This window comes from Mustela nivalis (genome assembly GCF_964662115.1).
Source record: "Mustela nivalis genome assembly, chromosome: 6".
NCBI lineage: Eukaryota > Metazoa > Chordata > Mammalia > Carnivora > Mustelidae > Mustela > Mustela nivalis.
In genome coordinates, this window is record NC_139025.1 from 116,100,130 (window position 1) to 116,123,509 (window position 23,380).

At 50.6% G+C, this 23,380-nt stretch overlaps 1 protein-coding gene across 4 annotated transcripts; it reads right to left on the reverse strand.

Annotated features, from left to right (window-relative positions):
* Positions 1-12,327: 12,327 nt before the first annotated feature.
* Positions 12,328-22,410, reverse strand: STOML1 (stomatin like 1). Of its 4 annotated transcripts, none has more exons than XM_082735808.1 (7): positions 22,176-22,410; positions 20,409-20,515; positions 19,363-19,512; positions 18,853-19,056; positions 14,311-14,506; positions 13,752-13,961; positions 12,328-13,240 (listed from the first exon to the last, which is right to left on the reverse strand). In XM_082735808.1, the coding sequence occupies exons 1-7, from the start codon at positions 22,306-22,308 to the stop codon at positions 13,047-13,049; spliced, it is 1,194 nt and encodes a 397-aa protein (XP_082591934.1). In that variant the 5' UTR covers positions 22,309-22,410; the 3' UTR covers positions 12,328-13,046. The 4 variants fall into 4 exon arrangements, with proteins under 4 accessions (XP_082591934.1, XP_082591933.1, XP_082591935.1 ...); XM_082735807.1 differs by having other exon boundaries at positions 13,752-13,964; XM_082735809.1 differs by lacking the exon at positions 22,176-22,410 and adding an exon at positions 20,614-20,788 and having other exon boundaries at positions 13,752-13,964.
* Between the last annotated feature and the right edge of the window lie 970 nt (positions 22,411-23,380).

Below are 23,380 nucleotides of genomic sequence, written 5' to 3' on the forward strand. Positions count from 1 at the left end.
ATGTGCCTGGAGGCTCACTACAGCCTCAGGGTGCTGCCCAGAGCCGACACCGTCCGTGCTACGAACAGAGGCACAGTCCCGTCTCTCCAGTCCAGGGCAATGCTCTCCCAGCCTGCTGCTGCTGCCTCCCCAACCCCTCCCTCCTTTCCTCTTCCTCTTTGGGACAACCTTCCATCACCCCCACGTTGTGCATTGGTTTACAATGCCACTGCAGATCTGGCCCTTGGGGTGGGGAAGAGCTAGTACCTTCCGGGGGGATGGGAGGGGAAGACCCTGCAGGAGAACACACCAGGAATGATGCTAACGAAAGGTAACTTCTGGAACACAGCCATGTGCCAGGCTCCCCACTAAGTGCTATTCAAATATTCACCTTTGATCCTCACAATGACCCTCTGAAGGCAGCGCTATTATTATTCCCATTTTGCTGATGGGGAAGCTGAGGCAAAAAGAAGCCATGTGGCTTGCCCCACTTCCCCCAGCTGGTAAGTAGGAGAGCCACATTTCTAGAGGTGGGCATCTGGAAAGAGACAGAATGCCATATGCCTGTGCTTTGAAGCACAGCCAGACCACTGTTCAAACCTTCATCTCCTTCCTCTGCGGCTCTCTGGAATCATGATTCCTGGAAACAGCAGTTCAAAAAGTGGTTGGGAGGTGGGAGGCAAAATTCCTCTTAGAAGCAGTATAATTCATACTTAGATTGTTCTTTCCGAGCAGGGGAAAGTAGGAACAAATTAAAACAGACAAGCCATCAATGAGTCTAGTCAAGAAAAACGACACAAAATATGAGATTAGAAAGGGAATAGTAACACATGGAGGTTATTTTGGAAATTAAAGAGAGTAGTATGTACAACTCTATGCTTATAAGTTCGAGTGTTTCAACATTAAATCAGAGCATTCTAGGAACACTTTTGTAAATTGCCAAAATTGACTCAATAAGCAAAAGACCAATAACGACAAAATAAATTTTTAAAGTTATCATCTCTAGGGGCGCCTGGGTGGTTCAATCGGTTAAGCGTCTGCTTTTGGCTCAGGTCATGATCCCAGGGTCCTGGGATGGAGCCCCACGCCGGGCTCCCTGCTCAGCGTGGAGCCTGCTTCTCCCTCTCTCTCTGCCCTTCTCCCTGTTTGTGCGTGCTCTCTCTCTCTCTCAAATAAATAAAATCTTTAAAAAAAAAAAAAAGTTATCATCCCTTAAAAAGACACTACAGGTAGAGAGTATTAGGATGAGTTATTTCAAACTGGGGGAGCAGGCCATTTCTATGCTAAACTCTCCCAGAACATATAGGAGGAAATGTAGATTGATGTTATGCTTCTGAATGGATTTTATGAAGCTAGCAGAATCCTGACACCCAAATCTGACTGAGAAAACCATATCACCCCACCTGCCCGCATGACGATAACCACAGACCAATTTTACTCTTGGCAGTGCATATAAAACCTGGATAAAAGACCAGCAAACGGAACCCCGTTTCATTGTGTCCTCTAACGCAGTCAGTGTTGCCCACAATTATCCAACACCCAGCATGCGTCATGCTTTCCCGTACCCCTGATCTGTGCTGGGGGGCTAAACTGGACCCCTATCTCGATCCAAACGAGAGGGACGCAACACTCCCTTCCAGTCTTAAGCACCCCACTCAGGATGCAGAGACAGCACGCAAAGCTTGCTGCAAAAAGGCTACAACTTGAGTCACTGCTACTGGCTGGAAACTTGCGGTCAGCCAGAATACCCCACGAGGTTGACAATTTGTCATTTCTTTTTCTTTTTGAGAGGTTCTTAAGTCTTTGCTTGTTTGCTTTTAAATAGTTTACGTCCTCCGCCCTCTCCCTGTTGGGCTTGCTAACATCTGATTAAATAATCAAGTCCTGAAGGAATTCCCTCTTTGCGATACCAAATATGTGTACCCTCAAAAAACTCGGGGGCGGTGCCTGCAATGACCAGGGCAACCAAATCCTGAGCCTGAGGGACTTGATCCAGCTGGAGGTGCACCCGGGCCAGACAAGAGATGTGGGTCTGGGCCTCCATCTGGGGTCCCAGCTGGCTGGGAGCTTCTCAGCCAGAAAACAGACTTCACTGTCTCTGGACACCACCAGAGGGGGCACGACTCTGTTTCCAGGATACTTGACATCAAGAGCCACCTCGCTTCTGATTCTCAGCAACTGTCTCTTTCACTTTTAAACTAATTCAGATATATTAAAGAATAATTTGTATGCAGTGAAATTCACCCAGTTAGATAAGTTTTGATGAGCATGTGCAGTTGTTAAAAAAAAACACCTGCAAAATCAAGATGTAAAATATTTCCTTAAAAGTTCTCTCACGCTTCTGTGTGCCAATTTTCTACCCCTACTTCCAGCCCCTGGCCACCACAGATCTCCTTTCTGCCCCTACAGTTAGCCTTTTCTAGAACCTTATATAAATGGAATCATACTATGCATGGCCTTTCGTGTCTGTCGTCTTTGACAATGGAACGCTTTTGAAATTCATCCCTGTCTTCGCATGACAATACCTTGTCCCTTTCTCTTGTGGAGTAATATCCCATCCCAGGGACCATAGATTCCCCCCCCCCTTACCAGAAGATGAGTATTGGGGTCATTTCTAGTTTGGCAACATTATGAAGAAAACTGCTGTCATCATTCACAAACAGATCTTTGAGTGGACATATGTCTTCATTTTTCTTGGGTAAACATCGAGGAATGAGATTACTAGGTCATATGATAAGAGCATGCTTAACTGTACAAGAACCTGCCAAACTATTGTCCAAAGTGGCTATTGCTCCATAAAGTGTCTGTTGCCAGGACTTTTGACTGCCTTTTTTTTTTTTTTTTTAAAGCCATTCTCATAGGTATGTAATGGTATTTCATTATGGGTTTTTTTTCCACTTTTTTCATTATGTTTTTAATTTTTCATACCCTAATGACAAATAGTGGTAAGAATATGTTTATGTATGTATTTCCATCATATCTCATCTTTGAGGAAGTCTCTCTTTAAATCCTTTGCCCATGTTTAATTGGCCTGCCTGTCTTATTATTGAGTCAGAAGGCTTCTTCATCTATTTTCAACATAGGTTCTTTATAAGAACTTTATAAAATACTGTATCCAAGTATTTTCTCCCAGTCTGGAGTTTGTGTTTTCATTCTCTTGCTAGTACCTTTGGAAAAGCAGAAGTTTTTAATTTTGGTGAAAGCCAATATAATTATGATTTTCTTTTATGGACTGTACTGTTTGTTCCAATGAAGAAATCTCTACCTACACAAGGTCACCAAGATACTCTCCTTTATTCTTTAATATAAATGTGTAATGTTGTCATTTCCCTGTAAGCACTGCTTTAAATTTTATTCCACAAATTTTTCTAGGTTGTGTTGTTTTATTTAATGACAGTATTTTGAATTAGTCTCGTGGTTTCTTCTTTGAATTATGAGTTACTTAAAAGCCTATTGTTTGATTTTCAAATATCCAGGAATTTTCCCAATATCTCTCAGTCATTGATTTATAGTTTAATTTTATTATGATGAGAGAACATCCTTGTGTGATTTTAATTATTTTTAAGTTGTTTGAGATTTGTTTTATGGCTCAGAATATGATCAATGTTGGGGCGGTTCCACATGCTTCGAGAAGAATGTGTATTCCACTGTTGTTGGGTGGAGTGTCCCATAAATGTCAGTCGGGTTTAGTCAGTTAACAGTTTTTCGAGTTATACATCCAAACTGAGATTGTCTACTCTCTCGTTCTTTGAAGTACTGAGAGACAAGTGAATGCGTCTATGTCTCCTTTTGGTTCTATCAGTTGTAATTATCCCTGGGGGGCCTGTTCTCCCCCCAGAGGCTGATTTTCCTCTTGATGAACTTGACTCTGTCCCGAAGTCTCCTTCGTGTAGTGTTAGTCTAGGCACTTGATCTTTCTTTGGATTGGTGTTTGCGTGGCGTGTCTATTTTTCATTCTTTTAGTTTTAACCTACCGAGGTCTTTATATTTAAAGTGGGTTTCTTGCAGGCAGCCTGGGGTTCACGGCAAGGGGTGGGACTGGGAGGGGGGGTCCCGCTGTGGCTGTTCCAGCCTCAGCCTTCAGAGGTCCCTGACTGCCTGCGAGACGAGTCGTCCCTCTGTGTGCTCTTGCTCTCCCCCTAGTGGTAGACTGCTGTTACTGTTTCTCCGTTCCCCGGGCCCAGCCTCGCAGAACTTGGGCACCTGCGACTCAGAGGGTGGGCCCTGCTCCTGACCTTCGCCTTGTGTCTTTTAGTGGGTTTTTGACAAAACCCGACCTTGGTGGTAGATCTGCACCTCCCACAAGGGCAAGAGGCGGTGTCTGACTTTTATTCTTCCCCCAAAGTGGAGTATCTTAGTTTCTGCCCCTTCTCCAGCAGCTGTGGGACCAAAGATGGCTGCGCCCCACCCTCCCCCGTCCCACCCGAGGGAACCTCCTTGAGAAACAGGTGAGGCTGTTAGCTCCATTAGCTCCAGCAGCAGCTAATGACCTCCTGCTCATGTATGTGTGTGTGGGGAGGGGTCTCCCCTCTCCTGCTCCTCCTGCTCTGCCTCCAGTCTTCCTCCTGGGAAAGGGGGACAACTCCCTCTGGCCCCCCACATGAGCTCCCAAAGCAAACTGTCTTGTTTTTCCTAAGAGGCACTTGGCACTCCCGGGAATTCAGTCCTCTTGGTTGCTCACAACCACCTCAGCCTGGTGAGTTTTAAAACTTGCAGTTTGTAGATTATCTGGCTTTTTCTTTTTAGAATGGGAGTGACATTCTCTTGTGCCTTTCTGCGTCACAAGAGAAAGCGGAATTCCCCTCTTTCACTTTTGATACAAGCAGATAAGCAAACGGCTTTCCATGTACCAGCTGCCCTCTGACGGACTCCCTGGTGCCCGTGGCGTGTGATGTCTCACGAGTCTTCTCATTTCCCCAGACGTCGTGCTGTTGTTTGCTGTCAATTGCGTAGCTGCTGTCTAGCCGACGTGAGCCAACACCATGTCCCAGCACTGCTCTAAGTGTATCCGTTCCTTCTAAACCTTCCCCAACTCCTGTCTTTTCTCTCACACCCACAACTAATCTGTTGGGTGACCCTGTGGCTCTGTCTTCAAAATAAAACCACTTCCTTCCCAAATTAAAAATGAACTTACCAAGGGCCCAGCAACTGCATTTAGCCCAGAGGACTAAAGACTTGTTTTCGCAGAGGGACTTGTCTGCAAGGAACTTGTTCCTAAGTAGCTTTGTTTGTAAAACCCCAGCCTGGAACCCACCAAGATTTCCCTCAAAAGGTGAGTGGCTCAACGTAGGACAGCACATCTGTACCGTGGAGCGCGACTCAGCAACAAAGGGGAATGAGCCAGTGATGCAGGCGACAACTTGGATGAATCTGCAGGCAATGATGCGGCGTGGAGGAGCCAGTCTCAGAACCCATATGGCATGGTCCCATGTATGTAACTGTTGTGGGGACCTTAATCACACAGATTGGTGGCTGCTGGAGGTTAGGAACAGGAGGGGAGGGATGTGGCTAAAAAGAGGTGACACAAGGGGTCTCGTGGCCATGGTACAGTCAAGCATCTTGATTGTTGTGGTGGTGACTCCAGGCTCACATGTGACAAAAATTGAGTAGAGCTACACACATCCATATAACTAGTGACATCTGAGTGAACTAGAGGAGGCCAACGTCAATTCCTTGATGTTGCTGCTGGGTTAGGGCTCTGGGAGATGGGGAGGGGAGCTGGGGGAGAGATGCATGGGACTTCTTTGTGCATTCCTTTGCACCATCCTGTGAATATAGAATTATTTAAAAATAAAAAATTTTAAATGCATATACCCAGAATCCAATTCCCCCTTCCAGTCACCTGCCCTGTTATGACGTAGGTCCAAACTGACGTAGGTCATCTCTTACATGGATTATCGCAACAGTCTATTCTCAAAAAAAGAGCAGCTTCTAAAATGGAAAGAGAAATAAATGAAGACCAGCCAGGTGAGAAAAACAAAAGTTATTTATTGGATGCTTATTTTGGAAGGGAGTCAGCCCCCGTCACTTGTGTTTTGGAAGAGACTCAGAGGCAGGCAGAGGTGTGGGAAGGCTTTATGGCCCAAAATGGGGAGGCATCAGGTGTGCCCCCAAGGGAAGCTTTTGGCACAGGGGTGCCACTAGAGGTGGGCTGACTAGAAGTGAGATATCCCGTATGATAGGTTGGCTTTTTCCTGGTTGATTCTAAGTTGGGACGAGGGACCAAAAGGGGGGAACCTGTCGGTTATTGACCCTTTGGGGGGCCATTTGTCACAGAGACTGTTATTTGGCTTCCTGGATCATCACTAGAGAAAGGGGTGTGGCTTCCCACAAACCTGACGTACAGCGAGCTGGCTTCCTGCACTGATGATTGTAGAAAAGGTCGCTGCAGGTGTGTGTCAGAGTTCTGTTTTTATATGTAGCCTGGCCATTGTTGGCTCATATATTCAGTCTCCCATATTCCTCTGCTAGAATTCTCCAGCGGGTCCCCATTGCACGGAGTCCTCACAATGGTCTCTAAGGCCCTACTTGACCTGGCCGCATTTTCCCCTTCTAGCCTCCTTCTCTCCTGTACTCTCCACTCCAGCCCCACTGATCACCCTGCTGTTCCAGAACGTGCCAGGCCCTCTCCCAAGGCACTTTTGGTCTTCTCACATCTGTATGACATTCTTATTTTTCATGCTCGTTGTTTATATCCCAGCTAGAGTGGAAATTTCACGAGGATGAAAGTTTGGCTTGGTATCTTGACTTCTACCCCAGCACCTAGAACATTGCCTTACCCAGCCCAGAGCGAGTGCCCAGTATAATTAAAAACAAAAACGAGTGAACTCATACGTGAGTATATGTGTGCAGATATATTTAATAACATCTACTACTTTTTACCAGGTGCTTGGAGTTTACTGAGCACTGTGCAAAGTGCATTAATATATTGTCCTACTTTTATTCTTTATAGCTTTCCTATGGAGGTGACGTCATCAGAGTCACTTCCTGTCCAAGGTAGTCCTGGGAAAGCAGTACTGAGTCCCTGAGCTCTTCAGAGACCTACATGAAAGTTTAAAGCCCAAGAAGAGGTCTGGTTCCAAAATGCAAAAACTATACAGTAACCCAAATTAATAAATGTTTAATAAAATGTCTACAAAATGTCATCAGTTGTTAATTTATGTCATTAATTCTGTGTCAACTTCTTTAATTATTAAATGTTGTGTTCATAAGAATTTCATTACATTTGGAAATAATTTGTGGATTAGACTTTTTTAAAGATTTTATTTATTTATTTGACAGACAGAGATTACAACTAGGCAGAGAGTCAGGCAGATAGAGAGAGAGGAGGAAGCAGGCTCCCCGCTGAGCAGAGAGCTCGATGCGGGGCTCTATCCCAGGACCCTGGGACCATGACCTGAGCTGAAGGCGGAGGCTTTAACCCACTAAACCACCCAGGCGCCCCATGGATTAGATTTTTTAAAAAACTCTGTGAGCACTTCAAGAATGCGAACGAATACCAGAGAGCACTGAGAACTCGCGGATAATTATACTGTGAACAAATTACTCTTAGACAAATAATTTCCAAGGCAGACTTACAAAAATCACTTCATATTATTTTACATGATATGTTATATTTAATACAGCAATTCTGGGATTTTAATAATTGATTTGGGGAGGAACTTCCAAAAGTAACAGTACTTCATCCTAGGGACGTCTTAAAATGGCCTTTGATACAATTAGCCCCATTTTACGGATTTAACTCTGTGCTCTGCAGTTTCCTAGTCACGCTAGTCAACCTCCCCAGTTTCTCCTGGCCAAGTCCTCCTGCCTTCCTATTTCCACCCCTCCTTTACCCACTATCACCAACAAGCCCACCCTGGGCCTGAGCACACACAGGGTGTGTGGGTGTGGGTGTGCGCGCACGCGCGTGCAGTCAAGCAAGGTACACATTGCCCAGGCTCTTGTCCCCTCTGGGCTTGCTCCCAACTCAGGTTGTTCCACTGTCTCCTAAGGATCCCTGGATGGCTTCTGGAATGGGGGAAGCAGCAATCCCCCACATCGCCACCAGGTGGTGCCACAAGCTCAAGCCTGAGGTTCTGTGGGCGGCCTTCAAGGAGCCAGAGCTAGGAGGGCCCCTGGGGCCACTCCCCAGGCTTCTTCTCTCCAGTGATTCTGGCCCCTCCGGGGTGAGCCACATAACCTGTTTTCACCACTGTGGTTTGACTCCTGCTCCCTCTCTGTCCCAGTCTCCCAGCTGTGTTTGTCTCTTGGGGTTCCTGTCTCCCTCTCTCTGCCCCTCCCCCACCTTGTGTTTTCTCTCTCTCCCTCTCTCTCCTTTTCTCAAATAAACAAAATTTTTAAAAAAAGAAACAAACAAAAAAACCAGCTGCTGGTGACTATTACATGGCAGACACTTTGCCAGGCTCTAGGAGAATCAGTGAAAGGTCAGTGAAGGCAAGTCAGAGTCCCAGTGTAGAGACAGAAGCTCCCAGCAGAGAAGGACTGTGGTAGGTGAGCCCTTTTATCCACTGCCTCCTCCTCCTCCTCCTCCCCTCCCTTCGCCGCTTCCCTCCCTTCCCCTCTCTTCATTCCAAAAGTCACTCACCAGAAAGAACCAGAACCAGAAGTGTTCTTCGCTCAGTTCCCATCCCTTCCATTCACAAATCTCCCAAAGGCCACCTCCGCATTACTCTCATTTCAAGGTTTTGGGGGCCCCACCAGGGGCTAAGCCAGGGCCTTGAGTGAGTGACCCAATGACTGAGATCTTCCCACCAACTACTTGCTACCCATGTGTTGGGGCCCTGGGTGCATTGGACTATAGTATGGTTTTTCACCTTCACCCAGATATTTACTCCATCCTTATTTTCTCTTTCTCTGGGGTAAGGGATCACTCCGTTTGTCCACAATTAAACCCTCCATCAGGCTCAGGTTCCATTACCTTCTCTCCCTCCCCCCCACCTCTTTCTCTCTTCCTACTGGATCTTAACTCTCATGTCCCTCAGTGCCCACCTCCATGCCAGCCAATGCAATTAGACAAGAGAAAGCATCTTAAAACCTTGATAGGAGGAGATGAAGTTTCATATTTGCAGACAACTGTGTACTGAAGGTGAAATTCTCTGAAGAAAAATACAGTAAGTTAGTGAAGGGCGAAATTCCCACAGAGCTATAAATTGCATCATCATCAATATTATAATGGAAGGAAAGACCTTATTTATAGTAGTGTCAGAAAAGATAAAGTACTTTGGAATAAATAAGAAATGTTCAAAACCAATATGAAAAACATTATAAAACTTCTGAAGAACACAAAAGACTTAAAAACAGGCCACGGTCATGGATCCATAGGCTCAGTATCACGACTGTGATTTTTCATGCCTTTCTTCACACAATAATGGGATGCCAATAAAGATACTGACAAAAGACACGTGCCCAGTCAGCATATTAAGAGGCTCGACACCATCAATCACACCCATTACAACGGCTGACGTGAAAAAGACTGATGGGGGGGCTCAGTGGGTTAAGCCTCTACCTTCGGCTCAGGTCAAGATCTCAGGGTCCTGGGATCAAGCCTTGCATGGGGTTCTCTGCTCAGAGGGAGGCCTGCTTCTCCCTCTCCCACTCCCCCTGTTTGTGTTCCCTCTCTTGCTATCTCTCTTGCTCTTTCAAATAAGTAAATAAAATATTAAAAAAAAAAAAAAAAAACTAATCCACAGCAATTGAAGAGCCGATTGTTGATGGCCAGGGGCTCAGGGAGGGGGCAGGGGCTGGAGAAGGAGCTGGAGGGAAATTTGTGAGTTGATGGAAATGTTCTGACTCTCGATTGTATTGGCTGATGGTTACACGGTGTTCACATTTGTCAAAACATATCAAGCACTACATTTAGACTGGGTGCATCTCATTGTAGAATACTTAAAAAAAAAAAAAAGTAAATGCTGGAGGAAGACAGCAAAAACCCTGTGCTTTTGAAAATCCAAGTTAAAGAGTGATGAACAACTGGACAATTATAATAAAAACCCTCCACTGAGATGCAGTTTTTCACTTATGAGATTATCAAAAAATCCAAAAGTTTAATAACACCCTGTGCTGGCATGGCTGTGAGGAAACGCACACTGAATCACTAATCACGGGAGTGTAAATTGGAATATAAGCCCTTAAAGAGAGCATTTGAACAATATTTGTTTAATTACAGATGCTTGAACGTAGCTATTTCCCTCCTGGAATTTTATCCTACATTAAAGGTCATTACTGCAGCATTGTTTAAAATAGCAAAATCCCCAAAATAACCTAAATGTCCATCAATGCAGACGGGTTAAATTATGATGCGTCCGAACAATGGAATCCTGTGTAACTACAAAACGCAGTGGGGAAAGTCTGTGTGTGCTATTATGGAAAGATCCTCAAGGCTGTAATGTTAAGTGAATAAAGCAATATTATATTTGCCATGTATTTTTATTTTTAAAAAATCCAGAGGATATATATTTGGATTTTCTTGTATATATATGTGTGGGGAAAAAAAAAAAGGAGGAAGGTGTGGGAAATATGTGGATGGAGTCAGGAGCATGAGGGACGATTTTCACAGTATGCCTTTTTAATCTAAAAAAATTTGAAAGACGTGACTGTACCATCTATTCAAAATTTACTTATTTTTTTAAATAATATCAAAATAATACATTACACATGTCAATGTGAGCATTTTACTTATGGTTATCCACAAGGTTACCTTGTGGTAACCACACTAAGCAAGTCTAGTTCAGTGCAGGTACACACATGGTAGAGCGTTACTGTTTCTATCCCCTGCTCCCTAAATCCATGCACAACCGCCCCCCTGCCCCCTCCATCCCCACCATACTTCAGGTTCCAGTTCCTGAAATCAGAGGCGCTCAGCTGCCTCTTCTGGGTGTGTCCTTGCAGGGGCTGTCCCCTCTGTGCCATGCTTTGCCCCATCTCTTTGCTTCTCCCCTCACCCTGCCCTGTGGCTGCAAGGGCATCACTTCCTCTGATAAGCCTCCTCTGACTGACACCCTCTCCCTCCCTCCTCACACACTACCTCCCTGAAGTGTCCCTTGCCTTCCCCGGCAGACTGCAAGGCCTGCTCAGTTCTCAAAGCCCAGGGGCCCTTGAACCTGTGGGCTCCCGTTCCTGGAGCACCGGCCCCACCAAGGAATGAGTGCCCCTCAACACAGGGAAGGAGCGGCAGGCCTTACACCCCTCCTATGTAGACATCCGGGAGTTTCGGTTTCCTGTAAATGTTAAGTTGATCCTCCCACAACCACAAAAACAATCTGAGTTTCAGTTTCTCCTAAGCTTTCATGAGGAAGACATGGGGCTTTCCCATAAACTGCCGGTACACTGGGTGCCGCTGCCGCAGGGGGAGGAATTGATGAGCAGCTCATGCATGAAGCTCATAGTCCAGCAGGGAGGGCAGGCACCGATGCAAGGAATGGTGATACACATGGTGGGGAATGGATGTGACAGCCCCAACACGGAAGGCCTGGAGGGTGGTGGGAGGGTGGCTGGTGGGGGCGGAAAGGACTGCAGGGAAGGCAGTCTCCAGCTGAGGGCAGAGCAGGGGCAGCTGGCTGGCCTCTGGCCCTCCATGGTGAGAGCCCGGGAGCTGAGACCTGAACCCCAAGGCCACCTAGTCCACGCTAAGAGGATTTCCCAAAGGAGGGAAAACGCAGGCACTGGCAGAAACAAAGGGGAAAACTAGACTGTGCCAGGGGAGCTAGAGAGGCCCCGAGGGGAACAGCCTGGTGCCAGAGGACAAGCCCGGGACTGTTTCACAAAGGGGAAGTCCCGATTTCTCAGAGTTTCGTTTTTTCACAAGACTTTCTGGGAAGTGAGATTCATTTCTTAGGGCTGAAGACGTAAAAGGCCCCTTCCCTGGGCTCCCTGGGGTTTGGGCTGGAGCACAGCAGCAGAAAGCTGGGCCAGGCTCCCAGGGCTAAAGACCTGGCCTGGCCTCTAGGCCCACTTCCTTCTGTTTCCTTCCCTTCTGCTGGTGGAGAAACAGGGACCCCGGGGGTGGGGGTGTGGAGAGGCCCGGGAGCGGATAGCAGCTCTGACTCCTCTCCTGAACGGGATCACACACCCCCCCCCCAACCCTAACCCTAGGGAGGGTGTTTGCAGGACCAGCTCTGACACACCCATATCCTCTCTTTCCTAGCCAACTTCTACCCCAAAGAGGAACAGAAGAGCCCATACCTGCCCCAGGGTCTCTGAAACCCTTGGCAGAAGGGGAACTGTGGGTGATTCACACGCATATATTAAGGGTGTGACAGCCTCCCAGCCCTGGTCCTTGCCCAGGTGGCAGTAGGGACATGGCCTCGGGGATTCCCCAACCCACCCCATGCCCCCACCTCTCTTCAATACATTGTAAACAGCACATTTATTGGTGGTTTGCCAACCTCTGGTAAAAAGCACAGAACAGCAGGGCTCTCCTACATGCTGCCCTGGGCTCCAGCCCGTCAGGCATGCAAGACGGAGCTGGGGGACGAGTCAAGACATCTTCAGGAACAGGGCCAGAGCGGAGAAGGCCCCACGCTTTTCCACCACCACTGCCCAGGGCCTGGGCCTAGAGAGCAACCGGGAAGGCAGGCCCAGCTCGATCCCCAAATCCCTGCCCTGAAGTGACTCTTCTTGGTGGCTGCCCTCCTTCTCCACATTCAACCTCTCTGATCCCCACCCTGGAGCTGGGACCTGAGCCACATGCTTGGCTCCCTCACACCAGCCCGAATCCATGCAGCCAGGCTATGTCTGCGGGCCCCGCCCCTCCAGTTAGGTCGCCAGCAGAGCGGGCCGGCTTGGCTCTCGTTATCACACCGTGTACCCGGCTCAGGGCTGGGCATTCAGCCGGGGAGCAGGATGGGCAAAGGCTTGTCCAGAGAAGCACTCCAGGTAAGGAGGACAAGGCGGCCTGACACAGTCTCTCCCAGCTCTGGTGTCGGCCCAGTCTCCATCCCTTGGCTCCTGGCTGAGGAAGGCCTCAACAATCCAAGGTGTGGCACCAGTGCCGCCTTCTCCTCTAAGATGCCTCCCTGGCTTGATGCCAGACTTGGAGCTTGGCTACGGACAGTCAGCCAAAGCCGCTACTTCAGGGCCCTGAGGACAGACTCCAACTTCATGGCCACGGCCAGGTCACCCTTCACCTTTAGCCGCCCACTCATGTAGGCCCCCAGGGGCCGCAGCTCCCTGCACAGAAGGGCCCGCAGGTCCGCCTCGGTCATCTCCACCACGACATCAGGGATGCCGTCAGGCACTCCATGTCCTACCCTCCCGTGCCCTGTGGAGGGAAAGAAAAATTGAGCACTGGTATGGCTATGCAGCAGGGGGAAGGTCTGGTTAGCATGGCCCACTGGGAGGAGTAGAGAGTAATAGTCAGGTGTTCAGGTTCTAATTCCCTGAGTTCAAGTCTTATCGGCTGTAGGAGCACTTGGGGCCTCAGTTTCCAAATTGGTGAAACGGGGAGGACAATCATCCCCGAATAGAGGCTCGAGGTGAGTTGTAGGGAGATCATGCATTGCACGTGCTCAGCACAGAGACTGTCACGCAGTCGGCCTGTACTGTGTGCGGGGCTCGGTCTGCAACCATCAAAGTCGTCCTTCTCACAGAGACAGGCTGAGAGACAAACCCCCAGATTGTGCTGTCTGAGCCCCAGACTGCTATGAGGTGCTTCTAAACTGTGGCGGGAACAGAAGGATTTTAAATTTAAATTTAAAAGAGGACCATGGGAAGGGGGCAGCTATAAGCAACCTGGCTGGGAAGGTGAGCGAGGGCAGGGAAGGCAGTGGCACCTGTAGTGAGGTCGAGGAAGTAGACGCTCTGGGCACCACTGGGCAGGACGACATTGAACTGGTAGCAGGCGCCAACTTGGCTGACCAGGGCCTCCGACAGAAAGGGCTGCAGAGCAGTCAATAGTCCCTCCGCCACGGGCTGCTTTGGGCCGGGCCCAGCACCAACAGGAGGCGCAGGCTGCTCGACTTCACTCACCATCTCCAAGGTGTCTGCTGGGGGTGGCCGACAGGGTTGGGGAAGGAAGCAGAGGGAAGAAAGTCACTGTGCTCCCAAGGTCAGGCTCACTGTGACCTCTGCACTTCTCATGGCAGCTCCTTCTCATAGGCCCTTCAGGCCTGCGTTTGACTTCCTCCTCGGCTAAGAAGCAGCCCCTCAGCTTTCACCCCTGGGTGCTGTCCCCTCCTCCCACGGAGGCTCCCGAAAGCCTCCACCCACTCAGACAGCTCTCTTCGCCGCCTTAGCATGCTCAGCTCAGTTAAGACAATGGGCCCTGAGCCTGTGCAGAACACTGAGCTGAGCGCCCCAGAAGCACCTCCCCTTCTTTCTAGGGCTCCTCACCTGGCCCTGGGGCTGACAAGCCTCCCGCCACAGAGGACAGGCCTCCTCCCAGGAAGTGGAGGGCCAGCTGCTGGAGAGTGCTGTCCAAGTTGGGCCCCGCTGGGCTGTCCTGGGGTGGCTGGAGCACGGCCTCCACTGCCAGCTCTACCCGGTCCACCTCCAGTCCCCAGGCCCTGGTCACATCATTGATTTCCAGCTGAAAAAGAGTGTAGGCGGAGAAATGGAATTAAGCCGACAAGCCATTCTGGGAGCACCTTCTTTAGGCTGGAGGCACCACGCCTCCTGTTCCGGCCCAGGCTCCCTCCTGAGGAACACAGGCAGAGGGCAAGTACATACAACCCAGGAGCTGGTAACTGGTGTGAGTAACTAGGACCAGGCCTGACCCCCTGGAGGCCCAGGGAATGGGCAGTGATGCCGGGTGGAGCGGGGTCACCCCAGCCAAGGAGTACACCAGGAAGGAAGACTGTAATGTGACCTAAAAGAAATATAGGTTTCCATTTGATCACTCGACTGACTAAAATATACTTCTACGTATTTGTCTTTGTTTCTGACTTAGCTCCTACGACCCTTGGAATTGCCTGTGAGAAGAGTGATAAAGGGGTCTTCTATGAAGGTAAGAAAGGTGACTTTTGGACCCACTCAAGGGCGGGAGCTGGCTGCCAGGAGGACCAACTATGTGATTGGAGAGTTGGAACCTTCAGTCCCACCCTGAGCGATGACCAATGACTTGGTCCTCAGTACGCAAAGAAGCCTCCAGAGAATTCCCAGAAAGACTGGGTTCCAGAGCTTCCAGGCTAGTGAACGCCAGAGAGTGGGGTGCCTGGGGAGGGCAGGAATGTTCCATATGTACCTTCCCCAGACCTCGCCCTGTGTCTCTCTTTGGTTGTTGATTCATAGCTTTTATCACATTCTTTAATAAACTGGTAAACGTGCTTCCCAGAGTTCTGAGAGCTGCTCTAGCAAAAGGACCCAGGGAGGTGGCTGGAACCCCCAACCGGAGCCAGTCAGTGAGAAGCACAGGTAACAGCCTGGGGCTTGTGACTGGCATCTTTAGTAAGGGATGGGGGGCAGTCTTGTGGGACTGAGCTTTTAACCCACGGGATCTGATGCTATCTCTTGGTAGACAGTGTTCAAAGTGAGTTGAATTCTAGGGATACTCTACTGGTGTCTGAAAATTGCTGGGTGCTGTGTGTGTGGAAACCCCCTTCCCCACACTGGAGTTGGGTCCAGGAACCCCACAAGAAGGACTCTTTCAGGCAATGGGAACAACATGTATAAAAGCCTGGACATGGCTGCATAGTATTCCATTGTGTATATATACCACATCTTCTTTATCCATTCATCTGTTGATGGACATCTAGGTTCTTGCCATTTGCAACAACGTGGATGGAACTAGAGCGTATCATGCTTAGCGAAATAAGTCAAGCGGAGAAAGACAACTATCATATGATCTCCCTGATATGAGGAAGTGGAAATGCACCATGGGGGGCTAAGGGGGTAGGAGAAGAATAAATGAAACAAGATGGGATTGGGAGGGAGACAAACCATAAGTGACTCTTAATCTCACAAAACAAACTGAGGGTTGCTGGGGGGAGGGGGGTTGGGAGAAGGGGGGTGGGATTGTGGACATTGGGGAGGGTATGTGCTTTGGTGAGTGCTGTGAAGTGTGTAAACCAGGCGATTCACAGACCTGTACCCCTGGGGATAAAAATACATTATATGTTTATAAAAAATAAAAAATTTAAAAATTAAAAAAAAAAAAAAGCCTGGACAGAAGAACCTGGAACGTCTGGGGAAGTGTGAGTAACCACCATTCCATTTAGCTAGACCCCCAAGTGTGGCTTGGGAGACTGGAACAAGCAGAGGGCTCTGAGGTGGGCGGCCCCACTCACTTGGCTTTATTCTGATACACGAGGAGCCTCAAGAGGAGTTCGGCAGGGGGGGTGACCGCAGACCTGCTCGTTGGGAACTCCTCCTGGCTGCTCCGTGGACACCGGACTGAAGGGGGCTGAGGGTGGGGACGTGGAGACCACGTGGGCCAGTTTCAAAGTGCAGGCAGAAATGAGGCGGCTCTGGTGTTAGACGAAGAGGTGGCCGTGAAGCCGAGACATGCAGAGGACAGAGCACAACTCTGTCAACTAGATGCAGCTACAGCAAGACACCCAGGAAACAAGCAGGGAGCGTGGTGGCCACCTGCCTGTGAATGCCGGAGGGTGGAGAGGGGCCGGCTCTGGCGTGGGCTCCTGCACGAGCGTGAGTGCGGTGCTCACCGGGAGCGAGCACACAGGCAGAAACTTGCTCGGCGATGGCTGGGGGGGTGGGGGGGGAGGACTATTTTTTTTTTTAAACATATTCAGCTTGAAGTGTCCACCAGGCGGTTGGATAAACGGGGTCCAGGGCACAGGAGGGGAGCTGGAGCAGAGGGTTGTACATAATCAATGTCCAGAAGCAGCATGAAGCCCGGCTGGATGAGCCCTCCCAGGAGGTCCTAGGCAAGAAGAAGAGGCCATTGGCAGAACCTTGGAAACTGAAGGGCAGGACAGCAAGTAGTAAGCAGGAGTGAGCTGGAAGGAGGAAAAGCAGAAGTAAAATAATGGAAGCCAAGGGAGCAGAGGATTCGAGAGAGAGAGAGACAGAGAGAAAGGAGGGTGCACAGAGTCAGAGGCTCCCCCCATGTTAAGCAAGCGTGGGACCGAGAAGTGCTGGGAGCTAGCAGGAAGGAGGTCATGCTGCTGTCTTAGGAGTCTAGAGGAAGCCTAGACTGAGGATGGGGTGAGCAGGGGGGGGAGGTGGGGGAGGTAGGGGAGAGCTGTCAGGGGCTGGGGTGCAGAAGAGAGTCTGTGCCCACGCCCACGCAGAAAGGAGCGGAGAGAAGCAGAAGCTGAGCCCTGAGCCAAGAGCACTGCCCACACAGGGAGGAGCCTCGGAGGAAGAAGCACGGCTTGGCTTGCGGTGACCAGAGAGACAGCACAGAACCCGAGGTTGAAGGGCTGATGCCAGATGAGCGAAAGGGTTCCTGTCCCAGGGGTCTGCCTCCTGAGGAGGAAGAGGTCAGGTTGCAGCAGGGGAATGTAGTGTGTGGCAGCAGTGAATGGAAGCAAGCAACCAGCCTGGGGGAGGAGTGAGCAGCTCACCAGGGTCCAGCAAGGGAGACTGGAGAGTGTGAGTCCCTCCAGGGAAGAGGCAGAGAGGGGAGTGAGAATGAGAAATGTATGCCTGACCCGGGGCTTCCGGGAGGCAAGCTAGTGTTCCTGAGACTTCGTTGTAACCACAGGCACTGACCCCACTTTACCAGGCGCCAACCCAGTTTGGGCAACAGGCCCTAAATGACTAACATCCTGGTGTGGGACCGATTTCCCCCAAACTGCCTCTCTCGGCTTTGTTGCACAACACGCCTGGTGTTCTGGTTTCATTCCCCACCCGCCCCTGACAGCAATAAGGCTGAGATCAGCTTTCTCCTCTGAAAAGTACACTAAAATGGAATGTGGTTTCATAAATAAAAGCTGTTATCAATTTGTTATCAACTGTAGAAGACGGAGCACTGGATTGAGGGTGGGGAGTGGGATAGCCAGTGATCTGGCTCTGGGCCGGCTCTGCCCTTGACCATGGTTCTTGGGGGGCAACCAATAACTTCTGAGTCCTTAGTTTCCTCCCGCCAAAATAAAACCATAATATTAGCCCTCTGGCAGCAGAATGTGAAGCGGATACACGTGGGGAGCAAAAGGACTCATAGACCCTAAGACACTCTGCACGTGAGAGCTGCTGTCCCCAGCACAGCAGCATCTCCTTGGGAGTTTCCCTTATGGGACTGGTTCACTTCCAGAAGGGACTGGGATCTCCAGGACTGGCATTACTGCCCCTCACTCCGGTCCTCAAACCCCAGGTCCCCAGGGGAAAACACAGCCAAGGGGACTTAAGACCTCACTCAGGGTCCACCAGGACACAGGAGAAAGCCCAAGGTGAGCCTGGGGAGCAGGGGATATACCACCATGTGTGACACATGCCACATTTCCACCCCATCCTGTCACAAAAGGGATGAGAGGGGAATTCTGGCGTAGATAATGACTCACGTGGAGAGACCAGAAAAAGGTCCAAACGCCCTTGTGTCTGTTCTGTTCTGAACTAGGAACACAAAGCCCCCAAGCGCACACGCTGCCCTGTGGAGCCTGGAATTCCCCAGGTGACTGTGCTAGGAGGGCCCCCACTCCTTTCACCCCCACTGCCTGCCTCCGAAGCCCAGTGTTGTCATGGCAATGCCTGCAGAGTGGTGAAGGGTAGAACCCCAGCAGTTAGGGAAGGCCCCAGAATCTGGATTAGACCATGCCCCTCTCAAGACCCCAGTGCCTCGCCAAGACAAGCTTGCCCAAGACCACTATGCTCTGCACCCATCTTCTGGTGCTCAGTCCCACCCAGACTGCTGGTTCTTCCAAGGTTGGAATATATGAGGCCCAGAGCAATTTGATGCTTTGCTCAAAGTGCCCTGGCAGGTAAAGCCAGGCCCGGAGCTCACCACTGACCTCTACCATGTGAACAGCTGCCTACCAGGAGCTGGTCGCTGATCTTGAGCTTCTCCATCTGGATCTCCCGCAGAGGCCTCTTGAGCAGGGCCTTGGTCATAGCGTTCTGGGCCGTCATGCGCGTGGCCATGTTCAGGTCTTTCACAGTCATCACAGACAGTACTGGATCCCAGATGCGGAACTGGACATCAGCCCCCACGGACAGCACAGCCCCATCCTTAGAGGCCAGCTGTTGGGGGAGGTCGTGAAAGGAGATACTCAAGGGGCTGGTGCTGCAGGGAGCTCTGGCCCACGAGACCACCCAGCTTGACCCGCCCTCCTGGTACCTAGTTCCTCAAAGGGAAAATCACATCCCCAAGTGCATGTCAGTAGGTACATTGAGCAAGGATGTCCTCCCAGCCTCCATCCTCAATTTTTCTGGTTTCTTCCACCACCCTGCCCCTGACGGCTACTCATACACCATGGAACTGGCTCCCACAATCATGCTGCACAAGCCCCCACTCCCTCTGTCTGGGGGAGCCGAGAAGATCCTCACCTTGCAGGGAGGGACATTGAAAGCACGTGTCCTCAAATCCACCCGCTGGAAGGAGTCAATGAAGGGCAAGAGCAGAACCATGCCGGGCCCCTGAGGGGTGCGGATCCGGCCTAGTCGAAACACGATCACCCGCTCATAGGTGGGCACAATCTGTTCACGAGGGTGAGAGAGAGAGGTGAAAGTTCCGGGCCTAGGCTCACAATGGCATCTGCCCAGGTACCCCCCTCCCCTCTCTCTCCTTTGCTTTGGTCGGTGTCAGATATCCTTAGATCTTTTTGGAAGAGAAAACCAAGACTCTGAGAGGTTAAATGATTTGCTCAAAAATCACAGAGCCTCCAAGTGAAACAGGAAAGATGTGAATGCAGTTCTGAATGACTCCAACCCCCAAAAAAGGGCTTTGTCAACTTCAGAAGTAAATAGGTCCAAATTGAGAAATGAAGGCCCAGAGAGGCAAAGTGACTTGCCCAGGGTCACACAGTGTTTGTTTCAGTGGCAGCTTTAGTACTAGAATTTAGCACCTTCTAAAGACTTCCTTCCAGACCACACCAAACCCGAAGGCTTTCTAGAAAAGTTGACTGTTTCCTAGGCCACACAACGGGCACGGCCTGCCTGGGCTTCCACCTTCACTGCAGCTCTCAGATATGATCTTTAAGTACAGCTCCAGATTTCTCCTCTGCACCAGCCCTTGTTAAAAACCAGGCCTGAATTCCTATTACTCATTACCTACTGGGCCAAGTGGAGTAGTTTTCAGTTCAAATTTCAGCCTAACCCAAAGAAAGGAAGATGTGGCAAAGATATCTGTGTGCACCTTAAAGCCAGTGTCCAGATCCCAGAACTTGGGTGTTTGGGAAGGCTTATTTGCCACTCACTGGCTCCCAGTATGACTTTGGGCAAGCCTGAGCCTATTTCCTCATCTGAAAGATACAAATGAATAATCCCGGACCGGCCCATTTCACTGGGATGTGATAATGTAATATTCAGGGGAAGGGGACAGAGGATGGAGAGTGGGGGCCCAATCCCCCAGAGTCTGACCCAGCCAGCCTTACCTTCAAGGCGAACCAGCCAGAAATGGGGAAAGTGAGCAGCAGCAGCAAGAATCCCAGGAAACTGATGAGGCTGTGGCAGAGGTAGGAGGGCCAGCTCTGGGGCGCGTCTGGGGACAAGAGAGCAGAGGCAGTCAGGAAACACCAACCAGTGCTGGCAGGACAGCAGCAGGCTGAGTGAAGTTGGTCAAGTGCACCTTTTGCCCACCTCTCCCTTCAGCAGCTAGTCCCTTCTCAGAGCTCTCAGTTGCCTCCTTGCCTCATTTCTGTCTCTAGCCAGATGCTAGTGAAGAACGTTCCCTCCTCCCACACATCAAAACTAATCTGCCTCGAGTTCCACCTCCACAAGGCCGAGTCTCTGCTAGGCAACAGCCTTTAGATTTGAGAAGCCAATCCATGTGATGCTCTCCTCACCAGGAATCTGGATCAATTCTTTTGTCTGATAGATAGTGCCTCCCATACCTGGCACACAGCCAGGAGCACCCAGGCATCTGTAAACACTGCTGGGCTGAACTGAATGCTGGTGGTAGAACACATTCCTCTTCCACCATCAGCCCCAGAAGTGTGCTTTCATCCTCTTGGAGATAAGGCCTTAGGCTATCCTAATGCTTAGGATAAAGCATTAATGGCTCAACAGGAACCATAGGTGAGGGTGAAGATGTTCTTCTCTAGCTCACAACTCACGCCCCCTTTTAATGACCTAAGGACTATCAAATACTTGAAATGGCTTCAGGTAGGAGGCGGGAACTAGGAAGATGAGGCTCATCTGAGATCAGAGGTCCTGGCCCACGAGGAAAATGGAGCTGAGAGCCCCAGAATCTAGCACGGTTATCCTCTGGTATCTTTCTCCTCCCAAGCCTGGGCAAGAAGCAGACAGGAGCTTTTGCTCAGTCCTTCCAGGAACGCTATGCCCTCTGGGCTCTCCAAACCCCAGGATGTTTTCCTGTCTAGCTCTGACCCCTGTGGCCCCTGCAGGAAAGGAAGCCTTGGAGAGGGTCAGCTGTCATTACAGGAGGGTCAGGAGAGACCAAATCCTCCAGGGTTTGCCTGTCAGACTGAATCATGTGGGATCTGGCCCTGGAGCCAAGGGAATCCCTCAAGGCTCTGGAGCAAGAGATGACCAAAGCTGACACCACAGGCAGCCAAGGGCCTGCTCATATCCACCAGGAAATAGGCAGATGCTTAAACTCCAGGCATCTAGAAGTACCCCCTGGAATCAAGATTTTGCCATTTCTCTGCAGCCAAGCACCCTTAGAGCTCTGGTGACCTCCCACGCCTAGACTCTGGGGTCTTTCTGGTCAAAATGGGAATTTGAGGGGTCTCCCACGTGGCCCAGTCGGTGAATCTGCCGACTGCAGGTTTCTGCTCAGGTCATGATCTCAGTTCCTGAGATCTGGTTCCATCTGCTTGAGATTCTCTCCCTCTCCCTGTCCCTTCGCCGGCCCTCCCGCCCTCTCTCTCTCAAATAAATAAATACATCTTCAAAATGAGAATTTGAAATCCCTTCCCAGGCTTAAAGGGCTGATAAGAGCCGAGAGGATAAATGAAGGGATGAGGCCTGTTAGAGGATGAGAGCGCTCCGGGCCAGCAGCCCAGTAGACCTAGGGAGGGCGGGTGAGCGCTAGCATCCCAATGCCTGGTCCAGACCCTTCTCCACGCCATAGCCACTCTCGGTGCCTCCTCTTAGGAGGCGAGGGCGCCAGACCGGCTGACTCCTGAGGGTACCAGCGGGTCCCCGCCCCGGGTCCGCTGTGCTGGGCGGCCACTCACCGGCCCCCGGCCCCACGCCGCCCCGCTCCGGGGACAAGCAGCCCTTCTGCGAGCCCAGGAAGCCGAAGCTCGACTGCTGGAAACGATCAAAGTCCCCCAGGGGCAGCGCCCGGTACCCGGACCTGCCGAGCATGGCTCTTGACAGGGGCACGCCCCGCGCCCCCGCGCGGTGCCAGGCCACAGAAGCCGGCCGCTATCCGGCCCGCCCCTGCCGGCCGCCGCTTCCGGTCTCACTGGCTACGGGCGCGGGAGGCGGTGGCTAGACGGGGCGGCTCCCGCTGTCCCACAGCGCCCCCTGCTCCGGGAGGACCGAGCCTGCCGGAGTCGTGCTACTGCCTGGCCTTGGAAAAAGGAGCTGGAAGGCAAGGTGAGCTTTGCAGAGTGGGATTTCAGAGCCGAATTTCCTCCAAAATCGAGGAAATGCTACCAGCCTTCTCAGCATTCCCGCTCCAAAGTCACATACTGGGGTGGGAGTGTGTGGGATGTCTTATCTAGAATCAGGGTTTCTCCTGGGCACACAGCCCGCAAATTATTACTCCTTGCGTCCCCACAGACCGGCAAGCCTGGCACAGAATGGATCTCAACACTTATTTGTTGAATGAGTTCGTAGCCAGCCTCACTGTGTTCAAGGTGGGGCGGGAGGGCCTGAACTTTGGCACAAAAAGAGAAATTTCATGTGCAGACCTCAGGGAGCACAGCAGAGTGAGGAAGGAGGGGACAGACAGCACAAGAGCATCCCAGAGCAGGCCCTCTAGAGTATCACAAAAGTCCAGAAACAGCACACCCCTTGATCCAGAGGTAACCTGACCTAGAGATAACTTGCCTCTCCATGGCTTGAGAAAATCTAAATGCAAATGGTAAATTTACTCTGAGAAGCAATGATTTTCGACATGGAGTTTTAAATGTTGCTCTCTTTGAAAGTGATTAATAAGAAATTAATAAAGCTTTCCTTGTCTCAGCCACATGCCAGCCCTGCCTCCTCAGACCCAACAGGGACCCAACAGGGACCCTTCCAGGTCCCTTCTGCAGCTGCTGCTCACCATCTTTGGCTTTTCCTAGTTCAATGGCCCGATTCTAAAGCCCCGAGGCTGGAGGGTAGGGTAAGGCCCCTGAGGCCTCACAGGGTCCTGGGAAGTTGGCTCTCCCTCCCATTCCCTTTCCCCACACAGGCCAGAAGATCAGCTTTACAGGAGCAGGGTTCCATC

Coding starts and splice junctions, on each gene's coding strand:
- STOML1 (XM_082735807.1), bottom strand. CDS start 22,308: ATGCTCGGCAGGTCCGGGTACCGGGCGCTGCCCCTGGGGGACTTTGAT. Junction 19,513..20,408: donor CTGGCTGGTTCGCCTTGAAG/GTAAGGCTGGCT, acceptor CCTCGTGAACAG/ATTGTGCCCACCTATGAGCG. Junction 14,507..18,852: donor AGATCAGCGACCAGCTCCTG/GTAGGCAGCTGT, acceptor ACTCTTTTTCAG/CTGGAAATCAATGATGTGAC.